General features: G+C 41.1%; 2 protein-coding genes across 7 annotated transcripts in view; one reads left to right on the plus strand and one right to left on the minus strand.

Moving 5' to 3' along the window:
- The window catches only part of ttll3 (tubulin tyrosine ligase-like family, member 3), a 29,342-nt gene extending 27,135 nt beyond the window's left edge, over positions 1–2,207 (minus strand). For all 4 annotated transcript variants that reach the window (XM_061875151.1, XM_061875152.1, XM_061875153.1 and 1 more), the window contains exon 1: positions 2,072–2,207. The gene's annotated coding sequence lies outside the window, so the exon portion shown is untranslated. The remainder of the gene's footprint in view (positions 1–2,071) is intronic.
- Positions 2,208–11,555: 9,348 nt separating this feature from the next.
- Positions 11,556–22,058, plus strand: part of slc4a8 (solute carrier family 4 member 8) — a 98,670-nt gene continuing 88,167 nt past the window's right edge. For all 3 annotated transcript variants that reach the window (XM_061875154.1, XM_061875156.1, XM_061875157.1), the window contains exon 1: positions 11,556–11,794. In XM_061875154.1, the coding sequence (XP_061731138.1) occupies positions 11,756–11,794 (39 nt within the window). In that variant the 5' untranslated portion in view covers positions 11,556–11,755. The remainder of the gene's footprint in view (positions 11,795–22,058) is intronic.

The raw sequence follows: 22,058 nt of genomic DNA on the forward strand, positions 1-22,058 counted from the left end.
TTCCAGCATCTCTCAGGCTCCATCAGGTTGCACCGGCAGTGTTGGTTTTCATCCAGGATGTCTCTGCATTGCTGCATTCTTCTGATTCTAGTCAGGGAGGTGACCAAGAACCCGGTGGTCATTTTATCAGAGCTACGGCATTCCTCTGTGGAGAAGGAAGAACCTTCCAGAAGGACAACCACCTCTGCAGCAATTGACCTATCATGTCGGTATGGTAGAGTGACCAGATGGAAACACAGCTCAACACCATCCTTACAGTGAAGCATGGTGGTGGCAGCATCATGCGGCAAGAACTGAGTGACTAGTCAGGATAGAGGGAAAGATGAATGCAGCAATGTACCTGCATGAAAAAAAACGCTTCCCATCCAACCTGATGGAGCTTGACAGGTGCTGCAAAGACGAGTAGGCAAGGAGGAATGGGCGAAACTGCCCTAAGGTGTGCCAAGCTTCTGTCATCATATTCAAAAATACTTGAGGCTGTAATTGCTGAGGAAGCTGCATCAAGTATTCAGCAAAAGCTGTGCACATACATGTGGTTTATCTTTTATATTTTTTTATACATTTTCAATGTGAGTGTGAATGTTGTCTGTCTATCTGTGTTGGCCCTGCGATGAGGTGGCGACTTGTCCAGGCTGTAGTCCGCCTTCCGCCCGATTGTAGCTGAGATAGGCACAAGCGCCCCCCGCGACCCCAAAAGGGAATAAGCGGTAGAAAAATGGATGGATGGATGTTTCAAGGAAGCTGTTGTGCATTCTTATGTTGCACTTTAAATTTTTTTATTTTTTTTTTCATTAATGGTCATTGGTCCAAGTTTAAAGAAAGGAGAAATCCCTTTTTGTGTGGCACTGTTTTTGTTATTAATTATGTGAATGTGAGTGTGAATGTTGTCTGTCTATCTGTGTTGGCCCTGCGATGAGGTGGCGACTTGTCCAGAGTGTACCCCGCCTTCCGCCTGATTGTAGCTGAGATAGGCGCCAGCGTCCCCCGCGACCCCAAAAGGGAATAAGCGGTAGAAAATGGATGGATGGATGTTAAAAATAAGATATTATGCCTTGTGCACTTTAACTTGATTTTATATATTTTGATTTAATGATTTAAAATTGTTACAAAACAAAACAACAAAACTTATTTTTATTTGTCTTTTTTTTTTTACTGATCTAAAAAATTATCCAATCCGTGACTCTGATCCGAGAAACGATCTAAACCGTGAGTTTTTTGAGCCGTTGCACCTCTAGTAACAAATGAAGGAAGAATTAATTCCCAAGAAAAACAGCACGGGGTCCATCGTATGCCGGTGGTTCGGCTTCAAGCGGGAATATGTCGAATAGACAACTTTAATTTGTCAAGTGTGGGGCACAAGCGTTGCTACCAAAACTAGCATTACTGCTAATATGTAGCATCATTTGAAAAGTCACCCGCTAAAAACTTTATTACAGTTGACTTAGTTGTGATTTCCTTCTCTGCATGAAAGTTTAAAATGAGCATATATTAATGCAGTATGAAGAATGTTTTAATGTAGACACATGGAATCATCATACTGCTGTCATTATATGTATTAAGTGTTAATTCAAGGTTAAGGCAAAATACCGAGATATATATTGTATATCGGGATATGGCCTAAAAATATCGCGATATTAAAAAAAAGGCCATACTGTATCGCCCAGCCCTAGCTGCAACATAACACAATATTTAAAATGCACAGCATTCTGTATCTTTTTAATACGCAAAGAGCTAAAGTTGAAAACCTAAAGACTCAGAAGTCTATTCAATCCACAATAACACAACTAAATTAATCCCAAAAAAGAGCAATTGAAGATACAAAAAGCCAGTTTTAGCAAAAAGCTTGCATTTAGCAAAAAGCTTGCATTTATACCTGCGGACATGGAAGTGCATGTGCGCAGGTATAAAAGAATTAAGCACATTAGTGTCGGTAGCATCTGTTTAAGCGTTTAAATCAGGTCATCCAAATCTGGATTTAGCTGACCCAGGCTGTCGGGCCAAACAAGCTCATTTAAAAGCACCTTCCAGTCACACATAACAAAAATCATCAACACAAAACATAGACACTCACATCACTTATCCAATGGGAATCCTCAGTCCTGCTGCCCTCCTTACAGACTGTAACCATGACAACCTTGCAAGCTCCCGCAGAATGTTTACCATGACAACCGCGACCTGCACTATGAGAAAAAACCGTGCAGTGTTATTTGAACGGAACTGCAAGAAGAGCACTGGGTGGGGGGGAAACATCCAACTTGTTGTGTAACCACCTGGGCAGTATAGAAGGCGCCCCCTGGTGGTGAGAATATCCCTTATTTGCAGCTCAGATGGTCATCTTCTGATTCAGTGTCAATCAGTCAGTCTGTAATACAGTACATCCGTGTCCACGTGTAACACGTCATAAAACGTTCATGTCTCGTCAGTTTAACAGACGCGCTCTGTGTAGTTCCTAATCTTACCGCATGATGGCAGCCAACGCCCAGTTAAGACCAAGGCATGTATTTATTGAATCCTCATTGGTTTGCCGTGCTACTTGCGTTTTTGCATTAAGTTGCAATTTGCATTTTGCAACAGACTGAAATTGATAAGACATTTATAGATTCTGAGATAGAATACAAGAACTCTATGAAAAGTACCAGTGCAAAATGAATACTGCTCACTTTTGACTGATGCAGTCAGAGATGCATTGATTTAAAATTATGTTGAATATTGTGGTTGTAGTTTCCAATGCTTCATACAGGGATGCTTTCTCCTATATATATATAAAATTAAAAAAAACAAAATGTTAGAAACTATGATGCGATGCAGCCATGAGCCATTACTGAGTATGACTATACAATATTAACAGTAATACAAAAATAAGCACTCTTGTTTTGAATCTTATTAGAGGCTTACTGTATTTTTTTCCCACCATAGGCCGCAAATAGAACAATAAAGGGTATTAGATATTTTCTAATATCCAGTGTGGGTCGAAAAATGCTGCTTAAGATATTCAATAAATGGATTAATGTGGCAAATAATTTTGATGGCTTAAAAACATTTTTTTAAACATTTTTTTTCACTTGGTAAAAAAAACAAGTAAAAAACTAAACAAAATCAGTACTACAAAAATAAACAGTAGAACATTTCATTTAAAAAACAAGTAAAAAAGTGTACATACATGAATAAATAAATAAATAAGTAAGTAAAAGAATTTGTAAAAACAAAAAAGTAAAAACAAAACCGGCCAAAAGAAAACTAAACAAAAAAATTAAAAAAATATATATAATTAAAAGTAAGTTGGTCATTTGATGTTTGCTAAATGGTGCACTATTAACAATAATACTAAACTAAGCACTGTTGTTTTGCATCTTCTTAGAGGCTTACTGTATTTTTTTCCCACCATAGGCCGCAAATAGAACAATAAAGGGTATTAGATTTTTTCTACCATCCAGTGTGGGTCGAAAAATGCTACTTAAGATATTCAAAAAAAGGATTAATGTGGCAAATAATTTTGATGGCTTAAAAATATTTTTTTTTAAACATTTTTTTTCACTTGGTAAAAAAAACAAGTAAAAAACTAAACAAAATCAGTAATACAAAAATAAAAAGTAGAACATTTAAAAAACAAGTAAAAAAGTGTACATACATGAATAAATAAATAAGTAAGTAAAAACAAACTAGTTAAAACAAAAAAGTAAAAACAAAACCAGCAAAAAAAAAAAAAAAAAAAAAGTAAAAAAAAAAAATTAGAAGTAAGTTGGTCATTTGATGTCTGCTAAATGCTGCACTATTAATAATACTAAACTAAGCACTGTTGTTTTGCATCTTCTTAGAGGCTTACTGTATTTTTTTTCCCACCATAGGCCGCAAATAGAACAAGAAAGAGTATTAGATATTTTCTACTACCCAGTGTGGGTCGAAAAATGCTGCTTAAGATATTCAATAAATGGATTAATGTGGCAAATAGTTTTGATGGCTTAAACATATTTTTTTAAACATTTTTTTTTTTAAACAACTAAAAAAAACTAAACTAAATCAGTAACACAAAAATACAAAGTAAAAAAAAAAAAAAAAAGTTAAAAAAGTGTACATACATGAATAAATAAATAAATAAGTAAGTAAAAACAAAAAAGTACCAAAAAAAAATTAAAACTAAGTTGATGATTTGATGTCTGCTAAATGGTTCTCTAGTAAGTTACAATGGGGTCTCAACAAAGTCATTGGTGTAAGTGTCAAAGTTTTGTGTGCGATCACAAGCATATTTTGTGGCTGCTGCATGTAGAAAAAACTGGACTTAACAGTATAATTTAGTTTATACAAAATGCAAACAAATTCCCTTACCACACACTATTATACTTTACGTACTTTTAGTTAAAGTAACAGTTTAATCCATCCATCCATCCATCCATCATCCTCCGCTTATCCGAGGTCGGGTCGCGGGGGCAGCAGCCTAAGCAGGGAAGCCCAGACTTCCCTCTCCCCAGCCACTTCGTCCAGCTCTTCCCGGGGGATCCCGAGGCGTTCCCAGGCCAGCCGGGAGACATAGTCTTCCCAACGTGTCCTGGGTCTTCCCCGTGGCCTCCTACCGGTTGGACGTGCCCTAAACACCTCCCTAGGGAGGCGTTCGGGTGGCATCCTGACCAGATGCCCGAGCCACCTCATCTGGCTCCTCTCGATATGGAGCAGCAGCGGCTTTACTTTGAGTTCCTCCCGGATGGCAGAGCTTCTCACCCAATCTCTAAGGGAGAGCCCCGCCACCCGGCGGAGGAAGCTCATTTCGGCCGCTTGTACCCGTGATCTTATCCTTTCGGTCATGACCCAAAGCTCATGACCATAGGTGAGGATGGGAACGTAGATCGACCGGTAAATTGAGAGCTTTGCCTTCCGGCTCAGCTCCTTCTTCATCAAAACGGATCGATACAACGTCCGCATTACTGAAGACGCCGCACCGATCCGCCTGTCGATCTCACGATCCACTCTTCCCCCACTCGTGAACAAAACTTCTAGGTACTTGAACTCCTCCACTTGGGGCAGTGTCTCCTCCAGAACCTGGATATGGCACTCCACCCTTTTCCGGGCGAGAACCATGGACTCGGACTTGGAGGTGCTGATTCTCATTCCGGTCGCTTCACACTCGGCTGCGAACCGATCCAGTGAGAGCTGAAGACCCCGGCCAGATGAAGCCATCAGGACCACATCATCTGCGAAAAGCAGAGACTTAATCCCGCGGCCACCAAACCGGAACCCCTCAACGCCTTGGCTGCGCCTAGAAATTCTGTCCATAAAAGTTATGAACAGAATCGGTGACAAAGGACAGCCTTGGCGGAGTCCAACCCTCACTGGAAACGAGTCCGACTTACTGCCGGCAATGCGTACCAAGCTCTGACACCGATCATACAGGGAGCGGACCGCCATAATAAGACAGTCCGGTACCCCATACTCTCTGAGCACTCCCCACAGGACTTCCCGAGGGACACGGTCGAATGCCTTCTCCAAGTCCAAAAAGCACATGTAGACTGGTTGAGCAAACTCCCATGCACCCTCAAGAACTCTGCCGAGAGTATAGAGCTGGTCCACAGTTCCACGACCAGGACGAAAACCACACTGTTCCTCCTGAATCCGAGGTTCGACTATCCGGCGTAGCCTCCTCTCCAATACACCTGAATAAACCTGAGGAGTGTGATCCCACGATAGAGGGACCACCACCCCGGTCTGCCAATCCAGAGGTACCGCCCCCGATGTCCACGCAATGCTGCAGAGTCTTGTCAACCAAGACAGACCCACAGCATCCAGAGCCTTAAGGAACTCCGGGCGGATCTCATCTACCCCCAGGGCCTTGCCGCCGAGGAGCTTTTTAACTACCTCAGCAACCTCAGCCCCAGAAATAGGAGAGCCCACCACAGATTCCCCAGGCACCGCTTCAGCAAAGGAAGACGTGTTGGTGGGATTGAGGAGGTCTTCGAAGTATTCCCTCCACCGATCCACAACATCCGCAGTCGAAGTCAGCAGAACACCATCCGCACCATACACGGTGTTGATAGTGCACTGCTTCCCCTTCCTGAGGCGGCGTATGGTGGTCCAGAATCGCTTCGAAGCCGTCCGGAAGTCGTTTTCCATGGCTTCCCCGAACTCTTCCCATGTCCAAGTTTTTGCCTCAGCGACCACTAAAGCTGCACACCGCTTGGCCCGTCGGTACCCGTCCACTGCCTCCGGAGTCCTATGAGCCAAAAGAACCCGATAGGACTCCTTCTTCAGCTTGACGGCATCTCTCACTGCTGGTGTCCACCAACGGGTTCTGGCATTACCGCCACGACAGGCACCAACAACCTTGCGGCCACAGCTCCAATCAGCCGCCTCGACAATAGAGGTGCGGAACATGGTCCACTCGGACTCAATGTCTCGCACCTCTCTCGTGACATGTTCAAAGTTCTTCCGGAGGTGGGAATTGAAAATCTCTCTGACAGGAGACTCTGCCAGACGTTCCCAGCAGACCCTCACAATGCGTTTGGGCCTCCCAGGTCTGTCCGGCATCCTCCCCCACCATCGCAGCCAACTCACCACCAGGTGGTGATCGGGAGAAAGCTCCGCCCCTCTCTTCACCCGAGTGTCCAAAACATGAGGCCGCAAATCCGATGACACAACTACAAAGTCGATCATGGAACTGCGGCCTAGGGTGTCCTGGTGCCATGTGCACATATGGACACCCTTATGTTTGAACATGGTGTTTGTTATGGACAATCCGTGACGAGCACAAAAGTCCAATAACAAAACACCACTCCGGTTTAGATCCGGGCGGCCATTCTTCCCAATCACGCCTCTCCAGGTTTCACTGTCGTTGCCAACATGAGCGTTGAAGTCTCCCAGTAGGGAATCACCCGGCGGAGCACTTTCCAGTACTCCCTCGAGTGTACCCAAAAAGGGTGGGTACTCTGAACTGCTGTTTGGTGCGTAAGCACAAACAACAGTCAGGACCCGTCCCCCCACCCGAAGGTGGAGGGAAGTTACCCTCTCGTCCACCGCGTTGAACTCCAACTTGCAGGCTTTGAGCCGGGGGGCAACGAGAATTTGCCACCCCAGCCCGTCGCGTCTCACTGCCGGCAACGCCGGAGTGGAAGAGAGTCCAGTCCCTCTCAAGAGAACTGGTTCCAGAGCCCTTGCTGTGCGTCGAGGTGAGTCCGACTATATCCAGCCGGAACTTCACTACCTCGCGCACTAGCTCAGGCTCCTTCCCCCCCAGTGAGGTGACGTTCCACGTCCCAAGAGCTAGCTTCTGTAGCCGAGGATCGGACCGCCAAGTGCCCTGCCTTCGGCTGTCGCCCAGCTCACAATGTACCCGACCTCTATGGCCCCTCCTATGAGTGGTGAGCCCATTGGAGGGATGACCCACGTTGCCTCTTCGGGCTGTGCCCGGCCGGACCCCACGGGGACAGGCCCGGCCACCAGGCACTCGCCAACATGCCCCAACTCTGGGCCTGGCTCCAGAGCGGGGCCCCGGTGACCCGCGTCCGGGCAAGGGAAATCTGAGTCCATTTTGTTGTAATTCCATAGAAGTCTTTGAGCTGCTCTTTGTCTGATCACTCACCTAGGACATGTTTGTCTTGGGAGACCCTACCAGGGGGCATGAAAGCCCCCAAACATAGCTCCTAGGATCATTGGGACACGCAAACTCCTCTACCACGGTAAGGTAGCAGCTCAGAGAGGAGTTTAATGTTACAAAAAACAAAATACACTTGGGCACACCATATCTTGATTTTACACTGGTATTCTACTCGAATATATATACTTGTATTTTTTGTCATCCCAACTGAATTAGTTTTGTAGTCAGGAATCAATCAAACGCAGTCACAAAAAAATCATCAAACAGTCTGCAACTGTAAGATGCCATTTTAGTTTGCTTTTTATGTTTTGGAGGATATGTTCCATGTATACGTTTACTTGTATCTTTGGAATGTGTCGCAGGGCTATTTAAAATGAGCTGCTGGTCACATATGGACCCGGTCCCCACTTTGGACACCCTAGCATTAGAGTGTGCAGTTGTACCAAAAGAAGTGTCCATGTGTAAAAGCACCTAATGTCACGATCCGCCTCCCGGATCCGACATAGTTTTAGTTCTTGAGTCCTTCTGTGTGTTTTGTTTATTTTTGGACTCTTTCGATCCCTTCGTTTGAGCACTTCCTTGTTTGTTTAGTTACCATGGTTCCTCATTTGTTTCACCTGCCATGCCTTTTACGCACACCTGTGGTAATTGTTTGTTTCTGTATTTAAACCTGCCTCCTCCCTTTGTTCAGTCTTGGTTCATTGTGTGCTACAGGCAACTTTCACGTCTTGGTTTATCCAAGTCCTTGTTTGTTCGCTAAGTCTCGTCTTAGCTTCCGGGCACTCGGCACACTATTCTTGGACTGTTTGGACTCTCTGCTAATTTTAGCATTAGCTTCCCGTGCATAGGCACGCCGTTTCTTTTCTGTTTTGTACAAGTGTTCGTTTACCCTTTTGTATGTTAAAATCAGCTCTTACCTGCTATCTTGCCTGGTCCGAGTCCTGCAGCATCTTGGGGTGACAACTCACGCATCAAAATGCGTTCGAAACGTGACACCTAACTCCCAATTATAAAATTTTGGGTGAATATTTATTGCATCACTCTACATTTTTAGCTGGTATTTACCATCAACTATTTTAAATTATTCCAAGTAAGAAAACGCCATTAGACATACTTGCCAACCTTGAGACCTCCCACTTAGGGAGAGTTTGTACTGCAAGGGGTTCTGGGTATTTGTTCTGTTGTGTTCATGTTGTGATTCGGTGCGGATGTTCTCCCGAAATGTGTTTTTCATTCTTGTTTGGTGTGGGTTCAAAGTGTGGCGCATATTTGTAACAGTGTTAAAGTTGTTTATACAGTCACCCTCAGTGTTACCTGTATGGCTGTTGAACAAGTATGCTTTGCATTCACTTATGTGAATTTTGTGGAAGTCGAGTACAACATTTAACTGAGTCAGCATGATGATTGAATGGAGAAAAAGCGGACGGGGCGACAGGTATTAGTGGACTCTAAAGACAGTGCCTTCACGGTATATCCTCAATGTTGTTGTTGTCCGGGCGAAAATCGGGAGAATGGTTGCCCCGGGAGAATTTCAGGAGGGGCACTGAAATTCGGGAGTCTTCCGGAAAATCGGGAGGGTTGGCAAGTATGTCATTAGATGAAACACATAGCCTATAATGCAGGCCTGGGCAATTATTTTGACTCGGGGGCCAAATTTAGAGACAACAATGTGTCCGGGGGCAGGTATATCTCTTTTTAGGAACACTAATAACAAACCTCACAATATTGTCTGATTGAATGCTAAAAACGTTATGGACTGACCGCCTTAAAAAACGGAAAGGAATTTTAAAAATGTTTACTGAATGAGACGAGACGCCCAGAATGTACATGAAAATAAAGAATGTGGGATTTACAATATTAACTATTAACGATAAAACACTGAATATTGACAACGTATGAACATCACCCACCATCTCCATCGACATATTTTACAATTAAGCAAAACGCAACAAAAATGCAACAAACACCGGGAAACATGAACGCAAAGGGTAAAAAAACCCCCACCAACAATCTGATACATCAATAAGCTTTAGAACTTTGTTGTAAAAACCTCTTTCCGTGTCTGTCCCTGACACCCGCATTTCAGGCTGACACGCTGTAGAAACACTCCCCACCCACAGTGCTTGGTGCCTCGTCTGAGCTACTGTGACTTACATTACCATAGTGGGTAATTAGATTACCATAGTAACTAATTAGGTTAACATAGTAACTATTATATCATGCAAAAGTGTAGATTCCAACCAGGGGCACCGAAAAGGGGGGGTAAAGGAGAAGGATTGTAGGGGCCCATGATGGAGGGGGGCCCAGAGAGGCCCCTAATGATGATGAAATTATAATACAGAGGGCTCCTGTAAAGATACAGGGGCCCTGGAAAAGATTCTTTTCATGGGGCCCAAAATCCCTAGCGGCACCCCTGATTCCAACCATTGAAATACTTTATATAGTTCAAGGACTAAAACATCACTGCACATCATAATGGCAGCTACACTTTCCATCTTAAAGATCTAAAAAAAATTATTTGGGAATGTCCGGCGGGCCAGATTGCATGTGATGTTGTCTGTCTATCTCTCCCGTCCAAAGGCAAAACATAGTAACTCACTTCTAGCTGAATTTGAGAAAACAAAGGAAAACCAATCTATCTTGATGCTGTCTTACAAAGATCTACAAAGTCGTCAAACATATAGATGTTTTCTTGAGCTTTCATTTTCTTGCCGATTGAGCCATGGATTGAATCTGCTCTCATGAACGTGTGCCCTTTCTCCAGATATTTTATCACAATCTCGGGTGGGCCCCATTCTGCGTTTGCACTTTGGGCAAGAGCCGTGTACGGCGTCCAGTTTTTATTTTTGACCTCCACAGTTATCTGCCCAAAAGAGTATGCAAGGGGAAGAATCAAGAACAATACATTTAATGAAGGTGCTTGCACCGTCCTGGGCCAATCTTCCAAATATCCCCTCGTGCCATAATCTCACATAATCAGGTTGACCCCCATTTGTGCAAATGTCTCATTAAAGACAATAAGGCGACCGACAAAGAAGCTCCGATTGGTCCCTTGAGATACTAAGTTTTTCTGTTGTTTCTACGCGGTTATGTGGTAGTTGCTAGGTCCTGCCATGCGCGTAACAGCTTACTTAGGGAACAAATCACAATATCGCATACACTAATGTAAAGCATATCACCTAGGAACTCCAAAATTATTATCAGCTCAGTTTTGACCAAAATTGAGTTACTGGGTTTTGCCTTTGGACGGGAGATCTGTGTTGGCCCTGCGATGAGCTGGCGACTTGTCCAGGGTGTACCTCGCCTTCTGCCCGATTGTAGCTGAGATAGGCGCCAGCGTCCCCCGCGACCCCAAAAGAGAATAAACGGTAGAAAATGGATGTATATATATATATATACATATATATGTGTGTGTGTATATATATATATATTTTTTAAATATTTTTTTTATTGAATAACAAACATACATTTATAATGCACACAAAAGTCAAGGCACTCTCAACTTAATCAACAATCCCCATTAGGTTGAGCAAATCACAACATCAGCAGAACATGTCATGGAAAGAAGACACAAGCAAATACAGAGTATTAAATAATAACAAATAATAATAATGAAAAAAATGAAAAAATACCAAATTTAAAAAGACAAAAAAGGGCTACCGAAATCACTTTACATGTTTTTAACAAATATATCAACTTAAGGGCTTTTGTACTCTTAACCAATTAACCTACTTAATAATAGCAAGTTCCAAGACTAGGAAACAGCGGTATTGGAGTTATGGCCTCTGATTGGCTGCAGTTCCGCACCCTACCTTCCGATTTGCTGTAGCTCCTCTCACTTTCAGCTTCCTGAGCTGTGATTGGCTGACACTGAACTCCCGCATCCTGCCTCAGCTTGGTGGCCCAGGAGTAGGCGGGAAGCGAGGGAGGAGGCGGGAAGAGGCTGGAAAGCATCACAACTCAGAGGGGTGGGGGGGCGCGTGCGTGTAAAATAGAATTTTGCTCATGCAGAAGAGATGTTGATGACATACGAGGACATGTTCACAGGAAGCCAAGTGGCAGCTGGGACCGACTTGTCGTGACATTGTTTTTATTTATTTTTTTGCGAACGCCCTGTCCTGCTCTTCCCGACTGTGACACCTTCACGCTCGTCCAGGTTCAAGCAGCATCGCCGGCATGCCCGTCCACGAAACTGACAGCATCTTGAGCTACCAGGTACACTATGTATGCTTCATGAACGTGCGTGTCCATTATGTGCTGAATCGGCAGCCTATGAACGACACCTGACAGAAACACCAACTTTAGCACGTTTTGACTATAAACAAATACCGCACATGTTTGCTGGCAGCCTACCCAGCCACTGTATGACGGATTGTTGACATGGTTATTATTGCACGTGCTGCCAGTCATCACTTTGTAACGCTGGCTGGCGTTTAAAATGGTCTAGTTCTGAAATGAATAAACAGATAACCCCCCAGGCTCCCCAGGCCCCCCAAATGACCTTGACGCCATCCCCTCCATATTATTGGTCCTGACAGCAGCAGGAAGGTGAAGTAGGGTTCCAAGGCGTACTGCACCATGCTGATGATGCTGGGGGATGCAGAGAGGAGAGATGATGATGTTGTTGAGCAAACATGCTTGGTGCTTTGTCATGGCCGCCAGGACTCACTTGCAGAGTTTTGGCTTGTTTATGATTGATGATGACATCATGTTGAGGCCTAGACGTGACTGGGATTTACATTTTAGGTGAAGTCGCTTCTCAGGTCCCAAGGAAAGTGCACATACAACAGTTATACTTCAATATTCTGTATATTACATTTCATATGTCTAGAATGCTTTGATCATATCCAAATTTGGAAAAACCCTATATTGCCAAAATTATTTGGCCACCTGCCTTGACTCACATACAGTGGGGCAAAAAAGTATTTAGTCAGCCACCGATTGTGCAAGTTCTCCCACTTAAAAGGATGACAGAGGTCTGTAATTTTCATCATAGGTACACTTCAACTGTGAAAGGCAGAATGTGAAAAAAAAATCCAGGAATTTACATTGTAGGAACTTTAAATAATTTATTTGTAAATTATGGTGGAAAATAAGTATTTGGTCAACCATTCAAAGTTCTCACTGATGGAAGGAGGTTTTGGCTCAAAATCTCACGATACATGGCCCCATTCATTCTTTCCTTAACACGGATCAATCGTCCTGTCCCCTTAGCAGAAAAACAGCCCCAAAGCATGATGTTTCAACCCCCATGCTTCACAGTAGGTCTGGTGTTCTTGGGATGCAACTCAGTATTCTTCTTCCTCCAAACACGACAAGTTGAGTTTTACCAAAATGGATACATCGATGATACAGCAGAGGATTTGGAGTAATGTCATGTGGGCAGATGAAACCAAAATAGAACTTTTTGGTATAAACTCAACTCGTCGTGATTGGAGGAAGAAGAATACTGAGTTGCATCCCAAGAACACCACATCTACCGTGAAGCATGGGGGTGGAAACATCATGCTTTGGGGCTGTTTTTCTGCTAAGGGGACAGGACGATTGTTCCGTGTTAAGGAAAGAATGAATCGGGCCATGTATCGTGAGATTTTGAGCCAAAACCTCCTTCCATCAGTGAGAACTTCGAATGGTTGACCAAAGACTTACACCATAATTTTCAAATAAATTCTTTAAAATTCCTACAATGTGAATCCCTGGATTTTTTTTTACATTCTGTCTCTCACAGTTGAAGTGTACCTATGATGAAAATTACAGACCTCTGTCAACATTTTAAGTGGGAGAACTTGCACAATAGGTGGCTGACTAAATACTTTTTTGCCCCACTGTATGAACTTGAAGTGCCATCGCATTCCTAACCCATAGGGTTCAATATGATGTCGGTCCACCTTTTGCAGCTATTTCAGCTGCAACTCTTCTGGGAAGACTGTCCACAAGGTTGCGGAGTGTGTTCATAGGAATTTTCCACCATTCTTCCAGAAGTGCATTGGTGTGGTCACACGCTGATGTTGGTCGAGAAGGCCTGACTCTCAGTATCTGTTCTAATTCATCCCGAAAGTCTTCTATCGGGTTCAGGTCAGGACTCTGTGCAGGCCAGTCAAGTTCATCCACACCAGACTCTGTCATCCATGTCTTTATGGACCTTAGTTTTTGCACTGGTGCACAGTCATGCTGGAAGAGGAAGGGACCCACTCCAAACTGTTCCCACAAGCTTGGGAGCATGGAATTGTCCAAAATGTTTTGGTATCCAGGAGCATTAAAAGTTAATTTAGCTGGAACTAAGGGGTCAGCCCAACTCCTGAAAAACCGCCCCACACCATAATTCCTTCTCCACCAAACTTCACACTCGGCACAATGCAGTCAGAAATGTAGCGTTCTCCTGGCAACCTCCAAACCCAGACTCATCCATCAGATTGCCAGATAGAAAACCGTGATTCATAACTCCAGAGAACACGTCTCCACTGCTCTAGAGTCCAGTGGCGACATGCTTTACACTACTGCATCCGACGCTCTGGACTTGGTGATGTATAGCTTAGATGCAGCTGTTCGGGAAACCCATTCCGTGTAGCTCTCTGTGTACTGTACATGGGCTAATTGGAAGTTCACATGAAGTTTGGAGCTCTGTAGCAACTGACTATTCAGAAAGTCGGCTACCTCTTTGCAGAATGCGCTTCAGGATCCACTGACCCCTCTCTGTAGGTTTACATGGCCTACCACTTTGTGGCTGAGTTGCTGTTGTTACCAAACTCTTCCATTTTCTTATATTAAAGCCAACAATTGACTTTGGAATATTTAGGAGCGAGGAAATTTAGATTTGCTGCACAGGTGGCATCCTATGACAGTACCACACTGGAAATCCATTTTACCATTGCTGGATTGCATATGAATTCTCGTTGGCTTTGCTTCCTCATGCCATAATGCACACAGAGGGCAAACAAGTGTGAGGCCAACGATTAATCAAGTGGAAGACGTGTTAGTGAAAAGTTTGAGCTGAAAGTGCCGCTCATATGAAGAGATATTAAAGAGCTTTTGATAAAGTCCCCAAAAAAGTGGTTCATGAAAGTGGTTCATAAAAGGAATAAAGTCAGGTAAATTACAAAAGAGCATCAAGAGAAATGGTTTCTCAAACATGTTGCTGTTACCTTGTATAGTAGTCAGACCGTGCTTGTGTCTGCTGCAATCACACTGTAAATAGTTTGTTTGAACATCAACAACAAGTAGCTTTTTAGTTTCTGCCATTAAAACATCACAATATTTATTACTAGAACTTGAAATGACATTAGTTTATTTCCACAATCAGAGGTCTTCGTAATTATATTTAGTAGGGCTGCGAATCTTTGGGTGCACCACGATTCGATTCAATATCGATTCTTGGGGTCGCGATTCGATTATAAATCTTTTTTTTTTTCGATTCAACGCGACTCTCGATTCAAAAACGTTTTTTTCCCGATTCAAAACGATTCTGTATTCATTCAATACATAGGATTTCAGCAGGATCTACCCCAGTCTGTTGACATGCAAGCAGAGTAGTAGATTCTTTAAAACAAGCTTTTATAATTGTTAAGGACAATGTTTTTTCAACTGATTGCAATAATGTAAATTTGTTTTAACTATTAAACGAACCAAAAATATAACTTATTTTATTTTTGTGAAAATATTGGACACAGTATGTTGTCAAGCTTATGAGATGCCATGCAAGTGTAAGCCACTGTGACACTGTTGTTCTATTTGTAATTTTTATAAATGTCTAATGATAATGTCAATGAGGGATTTTTAATCACTGCTATGCTGAAATTATAACTAATATTGATACTGTTGATAATATTCATTTTTGTTTCACTACTTTTGGTTTGTTCTGTGTCGTGTTTATATTTCCTCTCAATTGCTCTGTTTATTGCAGTTCTGAGTGTTGCTGGGTCAGGTTTGGTTTTGGAATTGGACCGCATTGTTATGGTATTGCTGTGTATTGTTTTGTTGGATTGATAAAAAATAAAAATAAAAATAGATTTAAAAAAAAAAAGAGAATCGATTCTGAATCGCACAACGTGAGAATCGCGATTTGTACTCGAATCAATATTTTCCCACACCCTTAATATTTAGTCATAAAACATAACATAACTTAAAAGAACACAAACTACTGCAATCGCTTGGCATTAGTTGACATTAAATCTCTCGTAGGCTCAACAGCATACTGAATCTAGATATTGCTGAATATTTTTGTAAAGCAAATATTGCAGAACAACAGGGAAATCTAGCTAAACAATGAAACAAAATATTAACTTTACACCAATAATTGAACCAAGAAATCAATTGCAAAAACAAATCCTATCTTTGTTCTCACCAGCATCACGATAACAGCAGAATGGCACTTCCTAATGTCAAATAAATACTTTACTTACAAATGTGCAAATACATAATTCCAACATTGTTTTTGACGGATTCATGCGTAATTGGTGGACCCGTCCAGATATAAAGACAGATGTGCCTCCAATATTTTCTACTTTAAATCTTTGTGAGTGTCGAAGGAAGTGCGATCGAGCAGTAAATTGAACAGCCTACTTTGGTGACGGTGAACGGTTTGAATGGTTTGTTTTCTTAAGATTGTATAAATCCACTCTATCCTCAATTTTTTTCATGATAGCTAATATACTCGCCTTTAAATCTTTTAAAATAAACCCTAATCTGCATTGATGCATGTAAATAAACAATAACGGGATTGGGACTTTTGCCTTCCACCTGAAACCCGGAAGTGACTCTAGGTCACGTGATTGCAATGCAGCAATTGCATTTTTGCAGTACTTCACTGTCTTTTTTTTTTTTTATGTGTTAGAGATTGCTTAAACAAATCAATTGCATGAAGGATTTGGTTTAGTTTATCTGCAGCAAACAAAACAAAATCAGTAAAAGACAAAAAGCAAACAAACAATGTGCAGAAAAAAAAGTTGAAAAAAAATAAATTGCATGAATGATTTGGTTGACTTTTTATCCAAAAAACTGAACAAAATCAGAAAACAAGTAAACAAAACAAAACAAAAAATCAAATAAAAAACAAAATTATTGCGTGATGAATTTGGTTTAGTTTTTATGCAAATAACCAAACAAAATCACATTCAGAAAAACCCAAAAACTAAATCCAATAGGTTAAAAAAAAATTTTTTTTTTTTGTTTTTTTTAAAGATTTTGTCATGTTGTTTGTGTGAAAAGTAAACAAAATCTTTAATGAAATGTATTTATCTTGTACTAGTTTTTTTCAAACTTATATTGCCTTTGTAAGTTTTGTTTTTTTACTGATTTTTTCCCCATTTACGCTTCAATGGACATGGTCTTTTCAGCACATTCCTAAAAATAGCAAAGCACTCTTGTGTTAAACTGTATGGGATCTTTAACAAAAGATTTTGCAGTAATTCCTAAAAACTGCAGAGCACTCCGGTCATTTGGATTCCAAAAAATAGCAGATCATTCTTGTGTAGAGGATCTTTTGACAAGCGTTGTTGCAGTATATTCCAAAAAATCAGCAGGTGGCTTCTGCCATTTAAAGGATATTTTACCACCATTACCAAAGTCAGTTCTCCAGAATTTTTGCAATGTCACAATTGTGCCAATACACACAAATTCAACCAATCCCTGCAAACTTTGTCCAATGGCTACAACGTCCCCCCGCATTTTGGCCTATTAGCATAGGCTAAATAGCTTAGACCTACTTTCCGTTCCTGTCCACAACGCTAAACCTTCTGGATATTTTAGTATATAAGCATCCTCACTTCCTAATTTTACATGTATTGAATCAACCTTTATTTATCCAGGGTAACACATTAAAGAACATATTTTCATTTGTCTCACTGACCTAGCAAAGAGGCAACATTTGCATGACATAGAAGTTGAAGGGTGATAACCTCTCATAATCTCTCACTTACCAACAAAAAATAGCTTAATAGATCGCTCTTAACAGTTTACAAATGCTCTTACAGTTTTTTCCAATTGCTTACACACAACATTTTACATTTTCACACAGTTAACAAAAGTCTACACACAGTAAACAAAACCACTGTGCAGATTTGCCAAATATTAGGCATAGACTCTGCTTCGCATTTTTTGCGAAATGTTACACAATGCTTTTACACACACCTTCACATCTTGCACACAGATAACGATTGTGATACACACATTTTCACACTTTACACACACTCTAGGGTTGTGATACACACATCTTTACACCTTACACAACTATAAGGATTGTGAAGTTACTTTCTGGTAAATCCAAAAGGCTGGCTTGACAACGATCACATAATTTGAAGACTTTGGATAATCACATCCACCAGGCGTAAAGACACACAGGCGATAAATTGAAAATACAGCTTTCAAGTGGGTGCTACAGCTATACAATGTTTTCCATTTGTAACTTTTATCTCCAGATATTTTTTCAAACCTTTTTATACGACTCAGATTTTATATTTGTACTGCATATCATTGTTGACTACTTTGATATGTTACTTTAACATGACTATGGTAAAAATAAATATTTTCAGTTTGTGTCATGTCTTGTGATCATGTTTTGTTTAGTTCTGTTCTGTTTTGTTTAAGACTCCTTTAGTTCCTGTTAGTGCACCCCCCTGAGTTTGTTTGGGTGGCCATGGAGTACAAATTATGTTCACCTGTCTCTGATTAGTGATCAGCCGCTCACCTGATACCAGAGCACTAATCAGAGACATTATTTAAGCCTGCCATTGCCGGTCAGTCGGCCTGGCATTATTGTTCTTTTCATGCTCTGTTCATGCTAGTTTTTTTCACCTCATTGTTCACGTTGCTCGTTTCACGTCACAGTAAGTGGTTATTTTTTTTGGTTTCATGTCCATAATCTGTCTAAGTTAATTTTTGTTTCCATACGTTAAGTTTGTGTCTCCACCTTGTGCGCGCCTTTTGTTTCTACTTTGTTAGTGTTAAAATTAAATCACGTTTTCACCTGCACGCCATGTCCCGAGTAGTCTGTCTGCCTTCCTTGGAGAACGACCCTTCAGCAAGCTGCGACCCCCCCGTCTTGACAGTTTGTAGCATCATTGTTGAGCAGTTCTTGAAAAGATTACAGGATACTTTTATTTTCTCTTTAGGTCCTTACATATAGGCCCATTTCAAAGTGAACAATGACGATTGCTATGGATTTGCCAATATTTTTTGTCAAGTTACAGTAACTATTCATCACATATGCTAAAAAGGTCGGGCAAAATGCCACAAAGATGTGATTTCTTATCATAAAATAAGTTTTTTTACAAATGTGTTTTGTATTTATCACTGTTCTGGGTAACTCACTGCAACATTGTCTTATCATTTGAAGTCTGCGTGAGAGAGATGAAATTATATGTTATGAATGTTTTTGCTACCTATAAAACATTGGTGTGCAAACGTTTTGCACCAAGGGCCGCATACTAAAAAGTCAAAGCTTGCGGGGGCCATTTTGATACTTTGATTGATTGATTGAGATGTTTATTGACATCTTAAAGAATTGAATCCATGTAATGGTTTAAAAAGGCAAATGGATGGCACAAAAAGCCAAAAGGCTTGTTTCCATTATGGTCCATTGAATATTCATCACATTTGATACATACATTCAATAATAAAATGTATATAACCTGCAACATGTATACAAAAGTTATGTTAAAAAAATGGATGAATTATACACATATACACATTATACATGTCAGGTGATTTGAAATTCAATATATACAAAAAATGGGGCGGGTGGGGGGTATATACCTGTACACTATGTACATGACTGCACATGTTGACTTAAAGAGTGTGCAAAACAGAATGAGAAAATACAAACCTCGTTTCCATATGAGTTGTGAAATTGTGTTAGATGTAAATATAAACGGAATACAATGATTTGCAAATCCTTTTGAACCCATAAGATATTTGATGTTCAAACTCATGAACTTTATTTTTTTTTGCAAATAATAATTAACTTAGAATTTCATGGCTGCAACACGTGCCAAAGTAGTTGGGAAAGGGCATGTTCACCACTGTGTTACATCACCTGTTCTTTTAACAACACTCAAAAAATGTTTTGGAACTGAGGAAACTAATTGTTGAAGCTTTGAAAGTGGAATTCTTTCCCATTCTTTTTTTATGTAGAGCTTCAGTTGTTCATGAGTCTGGGGTCTCCGCTGTTGTATTTTACGCTTCATAATGCGCCACACATTTTCGATGGGAGACAGGTCTGGACTGCAGGGGGGCCAGGAAAGTACCCGCACCCCTTTTTTTTTTACGAAGCCACGCTGTTGTAACACTTGTCTCACTGAAATAAGCAGGGGCGTCCATGATAACGTTGCTTGGATGACAACATATGTTGTTCCAAAACCTGTACGGACCTTTCAGCATTAATGGTGCCTTCACAGATGTGTAAGTTACCCATGCCTTGGGGACTAATACACCCCCATACCATCACAGATGCTTGCTTTTGAATTTTGCGCCTATAACAATCCGAATGGTTATTTTCCTCTTTGTTCTGGAGGACACCACCTCCTCTGTTTCCAAATATAATTTGAAATGTGGACTCCTCAGACCACAGAACACCATTCCACTTTGCATCAGTACATTTAATTGTAACTTAGATATTGGGTTTCACTATGTAAAGCGCTTTGAGTCACTCGAGAAAAGCGCTATATAAATATAATTCACTTCACTTCACTTAGGTGAGCTCGGGCCCAGCCAAGCCGGCGGCGTTTCAGGATATTGTTGATAAATTGGTGTGGCTTTGCATAGTAGAGTTTTAACTTGCACTTACAGATGTAGCGACCAACTGTAGTTACTGACAGTGGTTTTATGAAGTGTTCCTGAGCCCATGTGATGATATCCTTTACACACTGATGTTGGTTTTTGACGGAGTACCGCCTGAGGGATCAAAAGTCCGTAATATCATCGCTTACGTGCAGTGATTTCTCCAGATTCTCTGAACCTTTTGATGATTTTACGGACCGTAGATGGTAAAATCCCTAAATTCCTTGCAATAGCTGGTTGAGAAATGTTGTTCTAAAACTGTTCGACAATTTGCTTACAAAGTGGTGACCCTCGCCCCATCCTTGTTTGTGAATTACTTAGCATTTCATGGAACCTGCTTTTATACCCAATCATGGCACCCACATGTTCCCAATTAGCCTGCACACCTGTGGGATGTTCCATATAACATAATATAATAATATGCTGAATTTCCCCCAGGGTTCAATAAAGTACTTTCTATTCTATTCTATTCTATTCTATTCTATTCTATTCTATTCTATTCTATTCTATTCTATGAGTGTTTGATGACCATTCCTCAACTTTATCAGTATCTATTGCCACCTTTCGCAACTTGTTTGTCACGTGTTGCTGGCATCAAATTCTAAAGTTAATGATTATTTGCAAAAAAAAAAATGTTTATCAGTTTGAACATCAAATATGTTGTCTTTGTAGCACATTTAACTGAAAATGGGTTGAAAATGATTTGCAAATCAAAGTATTCCGTTTATATTTACATCTAACACAATTTCCCAACTCATGGAAACGGGGTTTGTATGTATACACTAAAGCCACATATAAACCTGTTTGATGCTTCGAAGTGTTGCTCGGGACCAATTTTGGTTCAGGTAGAAGTTGAGGTGAGCCATGATTTTATGGCAGTTTTCAAATTTAGTAGGGAAGTTTGAATTTTAGGTTCTGTTGGTAGTGCATTCTACTGTGTGGTGGAAAAATAGTAGAATGCATTTTTTCCCATGAGAGTTTTGAATTTGGGGGAGTCGAGGTCTGAGGAACTCCCTCTCGTGTAGTACCTGTGAGCATCACTTACTCTGGTGAAATAGTTCAACAGGTACTTGGGGACAGTTGTTCTGAGTATTCAGAATACCAGGCACATTGCAATGTGATGTGCTCTTTCCTCAACTCTAAGCCATCCCAATTTGTTAAAGTAGGCTTGAGTTTGGTGAGTCCTGTATGGGACGTTGAGCAGGAGTCTCACCATCTTGTTTGGGGAAATTTGCAGTTTTGTTTTTAGTGGCTTGGGGATACTGGTGAACCATGAGGTTCTTAAGTGTATCCCTGTTGATAAACGCAGAAAACCTGCCCAAAAATTAGTTTTATTATTGATCTTGGTGACTGCCTTAAATGCCATTTTTTTCACCCGAGATAGCGTTGTCCAATATACAACCTTGGTAAATTACCTTGTCTTTGCTGGTTATTATGGTATCGCCTGCTTTAATCGTAAAGCCCGGGGATTTACCTAAGTTGTGCTTGGACCCAAATATTATGGACTCTGTTTTACCCAGTTGTAGTGACAGTTTGTTATCGGAAAGTCAGAGACAGAGATTACTTAGTTCGGTGCTGATTGCACTTTCAACCTTCAATTTGTCCCTGTCCGAGACTAAGATCGCAGAATCTTCCATGAACAGGAACAAATTGCTGTTACATGCTGATTTCATGTCGTTAATGTAATTCAAGAATAACAGTGGTCACA

The sequence above is a fragment of the Nerophis ophidion genome, linkage group LG16 (genome assembly GCF_033978795.1).
Source record: "Nerophis ophidion isolate RoL-2023_Sa linkage group LG16, RoL_Noph_v1.0, whole genome shotgun sequence".
NCBI classification, from domain to species: domain Eukaryota; kingdom Metazoa; phylum Chordata; class Actinopteri; order Syngnathiformes; family Syngnathidae; genus Nerophis; species Nerophis ophidion.